Genomic DNA, 17,541 nt, shown 5'->3' with positions numbered 1-17,541 from the left:
TTTTTTATGAACCACTTTCTCAGTCAGTTTACAAGTCACATAATAGAACAAATACTATTTTCATTGTATAAATCATTCTAAGAAATAGCTTTAAAACTGGAAAAGGTCATTTTCTATATTCATTATTCTCCTCAGCTACTAGATATGATTGTTATGACTTTTGACTGAGGGGAAAAACAAAACAGAACTCAAGTCCTCTTCAACGCCCAGTGGCTGGCAGCCCAGGAGTACTCGCGTGATTACTTAAAAGGAGGTCAATTAGCCAGAGTTCCCCCTGCTGCTCGTCTGCTTGAAAATGTGTGTTCATCTAGCACATATCTGATGGGTCCTATTTAGGGCAAGGCCCGGAGCTGGCGATCGGCTGTCATTCGGTAGAATAAGTCACAGATTTTCTCCTTCTCCTGGCATGGGTTCTGGAATATATTAATGACCATAAAGAGCCTATGCCACAGAAATCCTGGATTCTTAAAGTAAGACAAAGACAAGGAATTCTAAGCTGTACTGACTTTTTCTTATTACTCAGACAATACCTAATACATCATAATTTTATTCACTCTATCTGCTAATGTAGTTCTCAATAGCAGTTAATAAATCATCTTCATCTCCTGTGCTCCTCGAATCCACTAACCTTCCCATTTGAAGCTACTGAGTTCTTCTAAACACATTCTATGTTGAGTAATCCCAGGAGGATTACATAATGAAGACTAGCCAAAGTGCTTCATAGGAGTGAATTGTACAATTTATTAACACTCAGCCGACCATCAAAGAAAGCGTCCTTTAACAGTACATAAGCGTCCCCTTATGTTTCTTCATAAGAATCTCTTATAAAATTGCTGACTCAAGCTAACAACTCCTTAAATCAGAATATGCACTCCTCAGGCATTCTAATTGTGAACTGAAAATCTATAGCTGACGAGATACAACCTTCAACACTGCCAGTTGACTACAAAAATAACATGCTTCCGGAATCAGCATCTTAAATATTCTAAAATTGCCATCCTCTCAAACCACTGTTTATAAAAATAATATATTAGATTCATGTTAATCATTATTCATCATGTCAACACAGTCTCAAAGCCAAATCTGAATAGTTCTGGTGTCTAGCAGGATTGTATGAACTATTCAAGGTCTGGATGGATACTGATACATTTTCAAATAGGTAGTTCTTAAACTTCCTATATATTGCAACTACAGACATTTGATTTAAAGGAATTAGCCTGAAATCAGAACAAAGAGAGAGATCCCTAACTTCATTAACATCAGGCTTTCCTTCTGATGGAGGAGTTACTTTCATTTAATAAAGAAACTGCCTTGGCCCATTTATAGGCCAGCCCTTAGGTGGGTGGAGTAAACAGACAGAATGCTGGGAGAAAGAAGCCGACCGAGTAAGAGAGTCGCCATGATTCTCCCACTCCAGACAGACGCAGGTTAAGATCTTCCCTGGTAAGCCAACTCGTTGTGCTACACAGAATATTAGAAATGGGTTAGATCAATATGCAAGAGCTAGCCAATAAGAGGCTGGAACTAATGGGCCAGGCAGTGATAAAAAAAAATACAGTTTCCATGTAATTATTTCAGGGCATAAGCTAGCCATGTGGGCGGTCGGGTGCTAGGAACATAGCCCACCGCTCTTATTACAACATCCTTCTATTTAGAAATAACTTGGATAAAAAGCATGCTTGTTTACACCATCAAAGGTCTCTAACCCACAAAAGATTAGCCTGCTCTTTCAAACATAAGAAGGTGAGTGCTTACAAGGTGTAAGTGGTGTCCTATGGGTAAGTTTTCTTAAGAATTCAATTCTGCAAGGACTTCCATTTTTGGCATCAAAAAGAGTCATTCTGAAGGGTGTTTGGACTATTTTTAACCTTCAACTTTTATTTTAAATATTAACATGCCAAATGAATCCGAACCAAGGAAGATCGGCAGAGACGCAGCACTCAGGGAACCAAGAAGAAAATACTAACTTCAATTTCAAAACGAAGACCAACTGGTAAACTGAGTGGGGCTGAGCTTCTGGAGAGTGCAGTAATCCAATTCAAAACACTGTCTCATCGGCAACAAAATCCATAAAGATTTAGTAGACACTGACGATAACAGAGATGCCTTGAGGAATACTCCGGCTACTGGGATCTTTCAGTCCAACCTACTTACAGGAAAAATGAGATGAAGTTACCAGACAAAGGCTTAGCTTAGCAGTTTTTATATAAAAAAAATTAATGTTCAGGTTCAAAGAAATGGTAAATCATGATGCTTTTATGTGATCGACTATGCTTTCAGAAAGCAACAGAAGATAATTTAAGCAATAAAAGCATGCCTCGGTAGTATGGTCGCAACCGTGAGTGAGTTAGCATATTAGACAGACACACAGTACTAAATCCACTTGCAACTTTCACCTACACTTCAGCTGTCTTTGCAAAAACAGGCCTTGGCTTACAATGAAAACAGCACAGGAAAGCCATGAGCTGTTTCTAAGATTTACTTTCTCCCTTGCTAAAGCAAAGAGCAGCAATTTTGACCGAGCACATTCAGAGCCTTCTACACGCTCCACATCCAAGAAGGGTAAAGTCCTAACAGCTGGAAACAAGTCTGAGACAGGCATGCACCCATGTGCTACCTTAAGCTTCCACACCTGGCTTCTTCACTTATGCCCTGACAAAGATGACCAAGCACAGGTTTTTAGCGGCTTGAGCAGATATATCCCCTGAAAGAAAAATGAACTTCAGACCATCACGGCCTCAGGGACAGCTCAGGAATCTAGACTGTCACTCTCAGAAAAGGCCAGGAGTGTTTATCTCTGAAGTTCTCTTGTCCCTTAGGTTAGTGTTCCTCGGGAGATCCCGAAAAGGCCATCCACTAGGAAGGATCTGACAAGGACAGAGACTCCAGCAAGAGCGGTGGGGCTTGCAGGCCGTGAGTTGGTGTCTCCTTCATAGGCTGGTGTGACAATCACTGCCACACCCGTTCCCATAAACCCTTGGCGTATGCAAACAGGCTTCACCAGGAGTGTGGCAACAAAAAATGCCTTAGAGTTATGTTGTACTGTATTAGTAAACTCTATTCTTTCACAACCGGGTGTTATTCATTTGGTTTCCACCTCATTTTCAAACCTACCTTCACATCAAGTTCTCATGATAAACAGTCACGGGAGGGCCTGGATTCTAGGCAACCTAATTTAAAAAAAAAAAAAAAAACTACACAGAAATACATAAAAATGCAAATAAAAGTTAGTATCATATTGCTGAGATCAGAGAAGAGTGTAGCAACTTGGGGGCTGAGTATTTGCTTAATTATGATCTGGGAAGACAGACTGCAGAGAGAGAGGTGTAGAGAAAGAGGGAGGGAGAGAAGAAAAGAGAGAAGCAGAGAGTGAGCGCATCAGGCTTACAAAAAAAAATAGCCACAGAAACACAAAGGCCATTGGGTTTTTCTATTTTATCTATCTGCATTACGTGCAGGACTGCTGGGCTCTGATTTACCGAACTCTCTGATTCACGAGAGGCAAGCACTGATTCTTAAATGCTCTTAAGCCGTAATCTCATTTGCTTTTCTTTCAGGTTCTTGATGATCACAGAAATCTTTATCAGGACCCTGTGGAGGTGGGGTGGGTGGCCTCTGTTATCTTAAGAGCACACATCAGCCAGCATTGCTTTATCAGGGACTATCTGAAGCTGCTCTGTCTCTCTCCAAGCTGTTCTCAGCAGGGCTGAAGAGGCAGGAGGGCCACAGCAGGGCCAGCCCGTCTCCCAGGCACAGGTGCCCATTAGAGTTTGGTTATCACCCTGGGAACTGGTCTACTCAGGCAGTGAACTGCACTGCTGCCGCCCATCCTTCGGGCACTGCGGGCATTTCATGAAGTCCAATGGAGCCCCATGGCCAATAGGTGAGGTGAGACGAGGCCTCAAGATATCCAAGGGCCTTTTTGATATGAAACCTGATACAGCTAAATTCAGTATGAAACTCTCTCTCAAAAAAAAAAAAAAAGCCAAGAGCTATAAAATATAACTAATTTTCACAAACTGAGCATCAGGTGCTTAGCTCTTGTTATAGAGTTTATCATAGTTACACATTTTTTGCCAAATCTAAACTATAATTTTCTTCTTACTTCTTTGCAACATCCCTCCAAGGACAAAACAAGTTAAAACTCACTTTGCTCAGTCTATTCTGAGGACTGATGTCAGTAATTAAGGGGGCAGCTTGACTGTGACAACCCTGAGGACTTCAGAGAAAGCCTCTCTGACTGTAGAAATGAGTTCCTCTCTCACACATGCTCCCAAGTACAGAAACATGAAGAGTACGTTGGGAGTAGTTAAGTTTAAAGGTAAGTTTAAGATACTGAAGGCTTGTTGGAATTTAGCTATGTAAGGGAATTAGAGTTGATCGTAGTACAATTAAAACCACACCTATCTGGTAAGATCATGTGGTACTGCACATGAATCTCTTTCATCATCAAAACCTAATTTTAACTATTATAACTGTCTTTTGAAATTCCACCACTATATCCTTGGCTTATTAATCAGCATAGGAAATAAAGTCCTCTTGGAAGTAACAGCAGTGACATAATAGCAAGTAGCATTTGCTGTGTACCAGTTGTACACCGGTTACCATGTAAGCTCTTTGTGCAAGATCACTTTTATACCTCATGGTCCAAAGTAGGTGCTAACATAACCCTCATGTGACAAATAAGGAAAACGATCTTCTGAGACATTAAGCAACTTGATGAAGGTCACAGAGCTAGTGTGTGATGAGGCCCAACCCAGATCCAGGTAGTCTGGGTCCAGAAGCCATAGTTCTAACTCTCATTTGGCTGCAAGTGGACAGGGCAGAAGAGGGGATTGCACAGTGCACTCAGACAGACTTTCCAGGACCTCAAGGGGACAGAGCGGCCCATGGGTTGTTGTGTGTGTGTGTTTGTGTTTTAATGTATATATACCCACAAAAGCCTATAGAGTCCTCTCAGGTTAACTATGAATTCTGCTATCTAAAGCAGTGGGTGGAGAGCACATGCATTTACAATCTGAAGAGCTCCCCCAGTCGCTGCACCTCTCTGTCTCTGGGCACCCACATCTGTTTCTATATTGTAACACTGTTTCTCCCTTTCTCCTTCACCACTTCTCCCAACAAACGTATAGAGTGTGACGGTTACAAACGCTTCTACTCTTGTACAGAACTTTATAAACAGAGAAAAACACATCACATCACACTTAGATGTGTAATCTTAAAAACAATCTTGTGAGTCACGTCCACAGTACTATATTTTTAAGCTTACTATGGCTTACTTAAAACCCATCAAGTAATCTTTACAATAAGACAGAGTTGGGTCTCGTGTGTTTTATGCTCATTCTATATTAGGGTCTGTAGAGAACAAATATGACCATCCTGCTAATAATCATTTTGGGAGTCCGTTTAGGAAGTTAAGTATGATAGGAACAGTGAACCGCACTCACCAAGAATCAGGACTTCTATTCTCAAGCCAACTCTGCCACTAACTGGTGATTTCCAGAAAAATCTTGGTGTTTTGGATACTCCACCACAGTGCACATGACGAGCCAAGGTGCCAAATGGGTCTCATGCAGCTGTAATATTTTATGATCTAATTCATACGTTTAATTTTTAAAATTAAAAAAAAAAACCCTTAAGGCTAGTGTTTTCCTGGTATATTGTTGGTAACCAAAAACTAACTTTCAGCATTTGTATAAGGGCTTTTCAAGAGAGCATGAGATAAGGAGTTATTTTAGGGAGCTCAGATACTGACCTCAGGCAAGGCAGTGGGCTATCAACAAAGGGAAAAGTTAAGCCATTTCCCCTCCAAATAACATACCATCTCCCTTAAATTAGCCTTTTCATTTCTTATCTATTTAGGTAATTTTGCCAATCATTTCCTTTACCTCTGCGATCTTATTGTGGCTAATTAAAACATATTATGTTTCTGATTTCCTATATGGTATAAAAGAAATTAAAAGCCTATTGGGCTAGGGTGTGTAAGTTAGGTCCTGGGCGCTTCACATCCCCTCTGCATTTGAGCCTTCATCCTTCATAGGCATCTGTCTATATTCTTCCCTTGTGACCTTGACACATACCCTGAAAGCCCCTATTAGTACCGAAGTTATGTATCAAAGCTTTAAAAACATTATAATTCAAGTATGTAAGTTCTGTAGTAAATCCCAAGAAACTAAGATCTCTCAGACAGGCATTTTTTCAGGTTCTCAAGATGGTTTAGCTGATTAGCTCACCTGAGGACTGCTACAAAGGTTTCAATGCGGGGTGGATATTTTTAAGCTGCCTTTTACCGCTTTTACCAGGTTCTACGTCCTATGCACAGCTCCTTTACGTGAATCTTAGCTGCCTGATGGAAGGGAATCAAGGTATCCCCTTTCTAGAACTTCAGGCAAGGCTTGCAGAAAATGAAACTGAAGACAATTCACTTCCACTCCCAGTCGTTCCTGCTTATGTAACTTCAACAGCTGGCACCTACTCTAGTCTTTACACTGTTGAATTCCTGACTTCTTCATCTTCTTGGTGAAGACAGAACCCTTCACAAATCTCAACAGTTCCCTTGTGAGATCCCTGAGTGGGACGGGCTCGTACTAGTTAGTATCTGTTTTATAAGAAGCATCAAGTAGCAGGGCTTAAGGGGCCGGGGACTGGCAAACAACCCAAAAGTGTCCTAGCCCCTTGGCACAGGACTTCAAAGGAGAACTTCATTATGCTCTAAATGTGCTTTTCTACACTGAAACCCATAAAAGTCACCTGGAAAGCTAAGCTTCAAAATATAAGTGGCTTTGTTTCAGTTTGTCAAGGTAACTTATTCTCACATCTGAGCCAAAGGGCAAATAGTTAATGTTTAACATAAGCTGTAAACTGTGTTCAGTACACATGTGCATACACGCACGCACGCACACACACACACACCACTAGTGCTAGTGTAAGATGTAACAAAATTTTTATTTATTAGTCACCTTTCTTATATGTTTGAGTATACAAATAGGCCTGGAACGAAAAGAGAAGGCAGCTGTGACTATAGCTGCCATGTCTTAAAGCCTCATGTGACAGACCCAAGTCTGCCAGCCTGCAGAACTCCACGCCCCTCTTATGCTATGGGGACTCCAGCCCGAGAAGGGTGACTTGTTTTCTTCTATCACTCAGAATACTCCACAATTCCAGAAAATGAAAAGTATGTTCATTGTTAAAGTAGTTTAGGGCTTTCATCCTAAAGTACAGTGTAGGCTCACTGTTGTGACTGCCCCACAAAAAAACTTGAAAAGCCTTGATAATTTATAAAAAAAAAAAAGGTGCAGTAGAAAGGAAAATAGAGCCCATTCCTAATAATTCTATGAAGCTATTTTTTTTAAAGTACAGGATAACTTGAGTAAAATTTTATGGAGATCAAATTCATGACAATTAAAACACATTTGGCATGTAGCAGAAATCAGGGAAATTCTAGGACAAATGTTTTTACAAGGTTTTCACATGGGTGGGAAGACAAGAGTTTACATCAAATCCATCATTATTGGAATTAGTAGAATTCATTCAATACCTTTTGGCTGAGGCAATGTCCTGTTTCAAATTAACAGCCTACCTCCCCTAAGACACAAACTTATTAAAAATCCAGTGTGGTACCAACAACACAATTACGTCAGCAACATAAAAACAGTGTGAACTGCCTCCGAACCAAACTTACAAAATAAAAGCTTGACTAAAATTCAATTCTATAGCTTCTAAAATTTAACTATAAAAGTTTTAGTGCATTCAAAGCACAATAAGGAACTTACGTGTGAAGACAACTAGAATATACAGAAACAAGAACAGAACCAAGGTAAAAGCTACGAGACCACGGCAAGCAGCCTATAATGCAGGAAATAGAACCTAATATATAAAAGTGGAGTATAATGTGTCACCCTCAACTGACAACCACTTTTCCTCCCCATGGTCAAACACCAGGTCCTGTAGAACTGCCTGAGTCGAGGGTAAGGGTGTGTGTGTGTCGGGGGGGATACTAAAACTAATTACACACTTGCACGAAGCTGTCAAAGAGTAATAATAACAATGAAAAAAGAGATTGTGTCTGCTTGAACTATTCTAATGGAAAATCATAATTCATTTCTCCCCTCTTCCTGTTGGCCTTTGACTAAACTCTGAAGCAAATCATGCTGACTGCTTGGGGTTTTCGTGACAGCTTGGGATTTTAAAGAACGCATTTAGTTCTAACATTTTATGTAAAACTGGGCAGTCTGAACTAGGTTCTAAGATGTTGGCACCACATGACAGAGGCTTCATAAATTTCCTTGACATGGTAAATTAGGTTTCTTTGATTTAGAGACACAGATAAGAAGGGTCTACTAGCCAGCGGATATACATACTGCTAAAATGCTGCCTTCAATGGACTGCTAGCAGGCACCGTGTCTCTTCTAAATCCACTTTCAATTGTTAATGGTCAGCTTCTTAATGCTTTAGTGTTTAATATTTCTGGTTCCTACAACTATAGCCCAGATTAACTGGCCGCTCACATGAATTCAGAAGCCTGCCATGCGTAAATGAGTCTCTTCAAACATCGACAGTGGCAGATACTGAGCATTTGAGGGTAAATTTTCTAATGGGCTGTATTGGTTAAGAAGTCCAAGGACGGGGAGAGGCAGAAGCGTGTTCTGTTCTCCAGGAAGGGTAGTTCTGTCAGGATTTCACAGAGAAGGAAAACTGTTGGGAAGAGTTGCTCAGGATAGCAGAACCCATTCCCCCCACAGTGCCTGAAGAGGGCTGGCTGCAAATTGGAACGGGAAGGATGATTCAACAAAGTCATGGGCCTGGAGGGTTAAAAGACACGGTTCTCAGAAACGTCTAAAAGGGAACCAAGTCAACTTGAACTTGCTCAGTGGCACCTTATCCGGTTTCAGCCAGTTTTAGGCACATCTAATGGCAATCAACCTGCCTCCATTCTGCAGTTACCTTAAATTTCTCCAACAGCCTCCAGATTCTGTTCACTTCCTGAAAATGCTATCATGATCCTTTCCTGATAACTGAACCAATACTAAAACAAAAACTCCAAAAAGAATAAATTCCCTTAAAATGCGTTTTAGAGGATTAGCCAAAGTTGGGATGTCATGCTTTTACCATAGCTTGCAGGTCTGGATTCCCAGGAAAATACAGGGAAGCAGCCTGGAAGGAGACCTGTCCCCAGAGCATGGTGAATGGGAAGGAAGCCTCTGCTCCCTCATTCGGGTCTCAACTTGGTCACTAACTACTTCTTGAGCTGTAAGTCCTCAGTTTTCACCTTTGAAATGACAGCCTGAAAGAGGATTTCCTTCACCTTTAAACTTGTCAGAAGCCACTCACAGGCTACAAGTGAAAACAACCAGAAAGAAATGACACAGGACTTAACCAAAGTCCATGTTTGCTCTAGGATGAGTTTGTTACTGAGCTGCTGTGGAGGCGGACCTGTTGCGTCACAGAGAATACCCCTTTTCTGAAAATGTTCCAGTAATACAAAAAGCAGTAGCTCTCTCTCTCTCTCTCTCTCTCTCTCTCTCTCTCTCTCTCTCTCTCTCTCTCTCTCTCTGTGTGTGTGTGTGTGTGTGTGTGTGTGTAGTTCTCGGGTTTTAAATCGGTAATGGATAGTAAGTGTCCCACTGACAGGAAGTCTCAAGTTTCACGTTTACAGCCTGTTACATACACACAGAATGCCACCTGGCAGGAGAAGGCCATATGACTGAACACTGGGAGCATTGGCTCACTGTTATAACCTTTGTACCACGCGTGATTGATGCCCTGCGTTGATCGTCAGCTTCAATTTGAAACCACCTGCAAGCCTTCGTGAGGGGGGCTGCAAGCCCAGCGCAGTGACTCTTCTCAGGGTGGACTCTCTCAGCAGGCAGGGAGGCAGTGCATCACCTGCCCGGGTAGTCCCTCACACCTGCCTCATAGCTTAAGCTCAGCACCGCATGTAACTTCAACTAGATTCAGCCTCACATCCTAACCGGTCACATCTCCTAAGGTAGTAAGAGGAAAACGTGCAGCCTTTGGCAAACAGTGGGAGCGCAGACCTCCCTTGCCTCTGAGTGATAACGTTGAAGCCCTAAGTTCCAACCGTTTATCATCCCTCCCTGGAAAACAGCAGCGTGAGTGGGATTTCTGGCAGGGTTTATGCACTCACCTCTTTGATCTTTGCTCTCTTCTCGCGGATGGTGGCATCAGCTGGCTCCCGGTTCTCTATCCCGATGGGAGGCTGGAAGTCCACCTTGGGCAGGCCCCCAAACAGCTCCTTATCACGCAGCTGGTCCTGGGCCACCTTCTCCTTCTCTAGCAGAATGTCTCTTTGGATCTCCTCGGGCAGCTTCTGCAGGGTCTCCTTGGCTTCCCTGAGAGCCCGCTCATGGTTTTCACGGATCCTGGCTAAGTTGTCTTCCAGGATAGCCTCGGGGTCCCCAGGCACGCCTTCCTCGCGGTGCCGGACTCGCCCCGCGGCGGCGTCCTCGGCATGCGCCCCGGGCCCGGGCTTGTGCTCTACTGGAGGCTGCAAGGCGGGGTTGGAGTGGAACAGGACCCCGCTGAGCAGCTTGGAGGAGTCAGGCAGAAAGAAGATTGCCCCGAAGCAGAGCGTGATGAAGGCGCTGAACACCAGCAGCAGCACGAACTTCTCGGTGAGGCGGAAGGCGGCGGGGCCAGATCCCTTCCTACTGCCACCAAGCCCCCCGCCCAGGCCACCACCCAGGCCGCCGCCCCCGGAGCTACTGAAGAGCGGCAACAGGCCCCCCACGGGCATCGCTTCGGTCGCTGCAGCCGCCGGTTGGCAGTCTGTCCAGGGACCAGGCGCCGAGCCGCTCAGCAGCCAAACTTCGCTGCCGCCGGCCGTCAGCGGCTGCGGGGCCGGTTCTTGCGCATCCAGGCCGCCCAGAGCGCGTGTCTGAGCTGCCGGTCTCCCCTTTGGAAGCGGCTTCCCTCCGGCTCTCCTCGCCGGGGCGGCTCCTTTGGCAAACAGGCACGCGCGACAGAGCGCTGGCTGCAGCCCCTGCGGGGAGAGGAGACAGTAAAACGCAGTGGTTAGGAAGATGGTCAGAAAGTTTCCAGCGGGTCCCCGCCCTCCCCTCGCCCCGGAGCCGCAGGACAGTTTCCTCGCAGGCAGCCCCGCGGTCCAGCTGCGGACACCGCCCTCGGAGCCCACTTTGGACTTGGGGTGAAGTTTTCCAGTCGCGGAGGCAGGGTGTCCCGCGCACATCTGGGGCAGGGCGGCGGACACCTCGGTAGCAGGGGCGGCGCACCTCTGGGCAGCAAGGTCGCCGCGTGCGTGGGGGGCTCGTCAACTTCTCCCGCTGCCCATCTCCATGCGTGTCCCGGTGGGCGGGGGCGCGCGTGCAGCCCGGTGGCCCTGAGGCCCCGGGACACGGCTCAGGTGAGCGAGCGCGCCGACCTGCCGGCGAGTGCGAGCGAACCTGGCACCGTGCTGCCCTCCGCCTCGGCCCCGCCGTGCACTAATAGCACTGCCGGTCTCCCGGCGGTCGGAAACGAGGGCGGTGACGCGTCCGGAGAGTGACAGCGCGTCCGGGCCAATCTCACGCCTCCCAGGGTCCCGCGGGGGTGGAGCCGAGGCGGGGAGGGGGCCGCGCAGGGCGGGGAGTTTACGGGAAGCGCAGCCTCGCGGGGGCCCGGCAGAGGCGGGGAGGTCGCAGCTCCCCACGGAGCGCGAGGGCGGGAGCTGAGCTCCAGAGCCCGGTCAGACCCGTTCAGAGACGCAGAACCGGAGCTGGTCCGAACTTACAAGGCCCCAAGCCCACTTAGCCCGGAGCCCCAAAGCTGGTGGATCCTCGAGTGACCACGGCTAATGCGGTAGCCTTGCATGCTCCTGCGCTTGCCAGTTGGCGATCCCGAGGAGAACGCGGGGGATTGCGGGGCAATAGATGATTTTTGAAGCGCGTCTTTTCTCCATTCACCTCTTTTTACCCAAGATAGGGATTCCCCGGAGCCCAGTAACTCTCAAACCCAGTCCCTAGGCTCCCCACAGGGCTTCTGAGCCCTCGGCTCTGCCTCACTAACACAAAAATCCACAGAGACTTGGGGTTTGGGGATTGCTTGGTGCTTTAAGAATGCACCCTGTTCCCCTTCCAAAAACAAAGTTGTATGCCTCCCCCACACTCCCCCACTTTCGAAATTCATTTACCTCATCGCAGTTGGTCAAATTTTCCATTCAAAGAAGACAGTTTTATGCTGCCAGAGCTCCAAGCAATAAATTGAACCCTGTTGAAATTAAGTCTTGGATGCGACAACTCCCAGCGAAGGAAAGACTTGGTCCAATAGAGATTGTTTTCAAGACAGCCTTGCAGTATTCAGTCTCATGGAATGTCATGGAGACTGGCTCCACCTCCCATGACATCGCTTGGAATGCCCTGCTGATATTGCATAGATCTACATTTTGACTTGATTGGGAACCCCCTGCCTCCGGGTGAAGGGACAAGAGAATATGTTCCAAACCGTGTTATGAATCCCCTGTTTCCCCAACAAGAAACAGTTGCCAGAGAGGAAAATTGGACATACTTCCCACTCCTGGAAGCTGTTTTGTAGCAGCAGTGTTCCCCATCAACATTCTCCAAAACAGTGATTTTAGTTTGCCCTCTACTTGTTGGCTTAGACCAGAGGAAAACACCTGGCACTTTCGAGGAGAGTGCCCACGGTACAGTTGTTTCCAGGTGTTGGGCTGTGTGCAAAAACAGAAAACCCTATGCCTGTTTATGTTTAAGGTTCAGGCATCCTTATTTGTTGTGTGCTGGTTTTGTGCAAAATGTGCCAGGTACGCATTCAAAAGTTCTGGTTAATAAGAAATTATGGGTTGATGCATCCGACTTCATGGCTTGATTATGTTGATACTTGCTATGAAATTCTATGCCCAGAAGAGTGCAGCATACCCAAGCAGGGTAATAGATTTAGCTCTAAAAATGAAAGCAACAATGTTTTCTTTTAATGATGGAAAGGTAAATTTGTTTCAAATTTTATTTGTAGGATGTGGGTAGCCTGAAAACTTAATCTCTGTGAAATAACAGTGTTTATTCCCAGCAAGACCCTTGAAACTGAGCTAGCTCACAGAAGAGAAGGCAGATCCCTAGAAACTGGGACAAATTGCTGAGGAAGCCAACTGCTTGCATCCTGGTCATTTGGGTGGAGGAGTCATTATTTTTTCCAAGTATGTTTTAAGAATGGGATTACATTTACAGAGACAAAAAATACCTATGAACATTCATTCTAAATTGCTATAAGTATGTATTTCAAAAAATTATGAAACCCACCTTTAAGTACATGTACTGGAGAAATCATACTTAATTCTGTTTCCAAATTTTTTATTCTTGCTGCCAAACCAATTTGGACGCTTAGGATAGTGTCTGTAATGGAAGCATTGAAAAATTAGGCACATGGATTTAAGGTTGATTTTCCCCTTGGAAATTTAAATTTTATATAATATATATATATAATAGAAACATTTAAATATTTTTTCCTAAATTTTTAAGGTGACTGTTCTTTTTATTTTGATCCACTTTTATGAAGCTTACTTCAAGGTTGTGTTTTTTTTTCTGGTTTATCCTTATTCACATGTTTATTGTGATCAAAGTTTAGTTTTGGTAATTTACTAAATGAAAAGTTGATTTGTGTGGTGGAATATAAGTCTACATTCAAGGATGCCCATCTGTGTGAGGCAGGTTGAGAATGTGATAGGAATACCCATGCTTGGGCTAGAGCAAGTTTGAAACAGACTCACAGAGAAGTTATTTTAAGACATATGCTTATCAAATGTGCCCCACAACCCTCTTTGAATAGCTATGCAGGGAGGAAGCAGAGGACAGACAGGAGGAAGGAACTACATGGTATAGAAGCCGGGCTGACACTGTGCCTTGATCACGGTGCTCAAAGCTTGCCATACTCTCCTTCAGAAAAACGTACAAATGGAAAAAGAATGTGACCGGTTCTGGTTTCTCAAGCCATGAATCTTGCTGTTCCTCAGGGCAATCTCCAGCTTACCTACCTGAAGGAATGCCTTGGTCTTTGTGGATGCAATGTTTTTGACAGGACTGCTGTTTACTCATTGTAAACCAGCCAGTATAAACTTGGCAACCTTAACATTTGGGGAGGATTGCCTTCCTCCTGCTTGCTTGCTTTCTCTCTCTCTCTTTCTTTTTTAAAAATTTGATCACCAAACCCTTCTGATAGAGAGCTCCTATGTACAGTTCACAACTTGCTTAGAAATGTCGTTCTCACTCTATCTCTGTGTTTTTCTTTAACAATTTGTAGATACTTGTGTTTTGAAATTTTAAATACACTTTAGAATTTAGTTCTTTAAAAAAAAACTTGGATGTAGTCAGAGGTGAACCCAAAGCAATCTCTGATTAACTTGACTGCTTGAATTTCAGGTTTCTTAAAAAAATATATATTAACAAAAGGTAGATTTAACATTTATAGTATGATAATTATGCACATGTTTATATAGAGGTCAAACTGGCAATATTTTAATAGCTGATAATTTTATAATTTTATAAAGAAGTGAATTCCTGCAGATTAAATCACAAAAGTCTTTCCTGGGCATTTTCTACAGTCTTCAAGTTAGAATTCTAGGAACTAATTTTTTTAAAGATAGTAACTAATATTTGTTTTGGGTTCAAAATAAAATGCAGCTCAATGAAGTAAGTAAATTTAATCTATATAACAATCACTGAATATTTCTAACAAGTTACATCCCTGATTAATAGAGTTTCTAATTCACATCAAATTTCAGGTCAGACTAGGTCTTGGATCTTATTTTAAAAGTAAAATTTAATATAAAGAAATACTTTATTGTAAATGTTAATCTTGACATTTTAGTACTTCAATGGACAACTCTGAAAAGTACATTAATTTTAACAAGGGAATTAATTAAAGGTTTTAAAGGAATGATCAGTAAAATTGGTATTTAAATTGGAGTCTATAGTCTATTTGTGATGCCATGCTTTTTTCCTCCCCTAAATTTACTTTGGAATGACTAGGTACCATAATAGAATGCTTTCATAGAAATCCTGTTACCATTGGAAACAAGAACGGAAGGAGTAGCTGTGCAGGGTTGAATCCTCATGTTCATCTTGACACCGCAAGGCCATGTTGAGACTTCTGTTTTTGTTTTGAAAACTTAGTTATAGATATCAGCAGTCGCTAGTTTTAAGACATTGTGTAACACAAATATTTGCTAGTTGGTTTTGAGGAATTTTCTGTCGAACTGTCCAGGGAATGGAAGTTGTAAATGGTGCTTCATCTTGTCAGTCTCCTTCATGAACATATAGGACCCTGCAGAAGTCTAAAGTGTTGGGGCAAAATGCTCTTTCAATGCCAATGATCAATGTAGCATTAAATTAGAGGTTTTCATTTATGTTGAAGGTTATTGCCTGAAGCTAAAGTTTATTTGAAAGAAGAGATGTTATTATAGTCTCAAAGAAGTTTTAAATCAACTTTCAGGGTGGGAATGATGTATGGAAATACTCAGACGTCATTTTCATGAGATTAGCAAAGAGTCTCAAAGAAATAAACCCATAAAGTAACTGGACAAGGGTTTAAATGAGGAGTTTATTATTGAAGACATCATATGCCCTTAGTTGTGCAACCATGTCACATGAGTTACCTATGTTCTGTGACTCTCATGTTCTATCTACAGCAATGTGGTGGATTTAAGGAAAATGTCAAAAATGAAATAATGTTTGGCACAGTAGGCATTCAAGGTTGTAAGTAAATCGCTCCCTTTCCTTCGTAGGGAAATTCAGTGCTAAGAGTGGTGAAAAGAATGGAGTGTGTGGGCTTCTCACAGGGAGCGGCCTAAGGAGAAGGCAGAAAGATACTATGGATGTGCCAATTCTTCAGCTCCAGTCCTCTGAACAACTTCCACCAGGGATGGAGGGCTACATGGGTACTTCCACTCAGACGTAACTGGGAAAGCATTGTATGATATTTTCCCTCTCTTTGTGAGGTTCCCAAAACGTTGAGAAAACATGAGTGATGGCAAAGTCCAAAAGGAGCAGAATGACATTCAGGACAGTGCTTGGGGCTCAGGGCAGAAAAATCTTCATATGGGGATGTTAGCCTCAACCATTATGACCCTTGTATAGGAAATGTTTGCATTTTATGATTTAAGAAGATACTGTTTTGACAGAGTGAAACAAAGAACAACCCTCCAAGACTATAAAAAAGACAATTTTTCTGTTTTTAGTTTTTAATATACTAGATATAGTTTAAAATAATTTTTCCTTTAAAAATAACATTTACTTCATTCTCTGTTACAAAAAGATCACATGTTCTTCCAGAAAAAAAAGAAAACAAACTCAGAAATAAAATATTTTTGATATATTATTCTGTCCAATTGAAATATTTTCATGAAATAGAGTGAAATGAAACCACATGTGCCCATTCCTATTTTGGAGACGCTATCTACAGGCATGACCCAAGAGCAATTGGCTTCCCCCTTTCATTGCGAAACAAACATGTTGTTTCTGCAGCATGCTCAGTCTCTCTTATTGTCCTTGAAGACAGAATCTTGCTTTCACTCTAGGTCACTGCCACTAGGAATTCACTTGAGGTTCTTTGCCTATATAACTTATTTTTTTCATGTTTATTTGGTATTCGTGTCTTCTGCAACATATAGATTCACTTAAAGATGAAGTCAAAGTGCATTTGTGTTGCAGGCTGAGCCTGAACAAATTGTATTTGCTGAATTTGTGACTGGTAGACTATTCGTTTGGTAGATTGAAGGCTTTTCTAGACTATGGTGATGATATATTGATATATGTATAGAAATTACCATAGGAAACCAAAGGAAAGAAGTTCAAATCACTGGTCCATATGTCTCATAGAGTTAATTGACTTGAAATGACCAGGTCTCATAGTTAAGAAAAAAAAATCACAGGCGTATAAATGCAATTCATTATCTCATTAGATACTCAAGGTATCCCAAATATTAAATGAATATGTTACATTGTATTATTATATTACTTTGATGCCCTCAATAGTAATTAACATGAAAAGAAGATAATCAAGTGCCCCTAAATGCCGTTCATTTCACATTTTTAGTGTTAAAAATCTGTGTATATGCCTAGCAAGAAATTAATTTAACATACATAAAGAATTTACTAAACTTAGTACTAATTTCATTCATTGCATAGGTACTATAGAGCAGAATAAATTATGGTTGAAAACAAGGAAAATTTGTAAAGGTTGTTTAGTTACTGCAAAATTACATATAGTGTATCATTAAGTGGATTCTATTAATTGTATGTGGTTTCTTCATTTCCATTTCTTTTAAAAAATGTTTTAGGAATGTAAAATGGCCCAGCTGCTGTGGGAAACAGTCTGGCAGCACCTCAAAAGGATAAATATAGAGTTACCATATGATCTGGCAACTTTACTCCTAGGTACACAGCCAAAAGAACTGCAAATATACGTGCACACAAAAGTCTGTGCGAAAGCTCATGGAAACCTTATTCATTATAGGAAAATGTGGAAACAGCACAAATGTCCACTTACTGATGAATGGATAAACAAATGTAAATCCAT

General features: G+C 42.6%; 1 protein-coding gene across 2 annotated transcripts in view; it reads right to left on the bottom strand.

Moving 5' to 3' along the window:
- Man1a1 (mannosidase alpha class 1A member 1) overlaps window positions 1–12,305 on the bottom strand; it is a 176,516-nt gene extending 164,211 nt beyond the window's left edge. Inside the window, exons 1-2 of one of the 2 annotated variants that reach the window (XM_057762299.1) lie at window positions 12,149–12,305; window positions 10,148–11,002 (exon numbers count right to left, since the gene is read on the bottom strand). In XM_057762299.1, the coding sequence (XP_057618282.1) occupies window positions 10,148–11,002; window positions 12,149–12,175 (882 nt within the window). In that variant the 5' untranslated portion in view covers window positions 12,176–12,305. Of the gene's footprint in view, window positions 1–10,147; window positions 11,003–11,252; window positions 11,481–12,148 lie in introns of those variants that run through there. The other variant, XM_057762300.1, reaches the window with a different exon arrangement.
- Between the last annotated feature and the right edge of the window lie 5,236 nt (window positions 12,306–17,541).

This window comes from Chionomys nivalis, chromosome 2 (assembly GCF_950005125.1).
Source record: "Chionomys nivalis chromosome 2, mChiNiv1.1, whole genome shotgun sequence".
NCBI lineage: Eukaryota > Metazoa > Chordata > Mammalia > Rodentia > Cricetidae > Chionomys > Chionomys nivalis.
The sequence above is the reverse complement of the archived record's forward strand: the minus strand, read 5'-3'. Positions and strand labels throughout refer to the sequence as shown.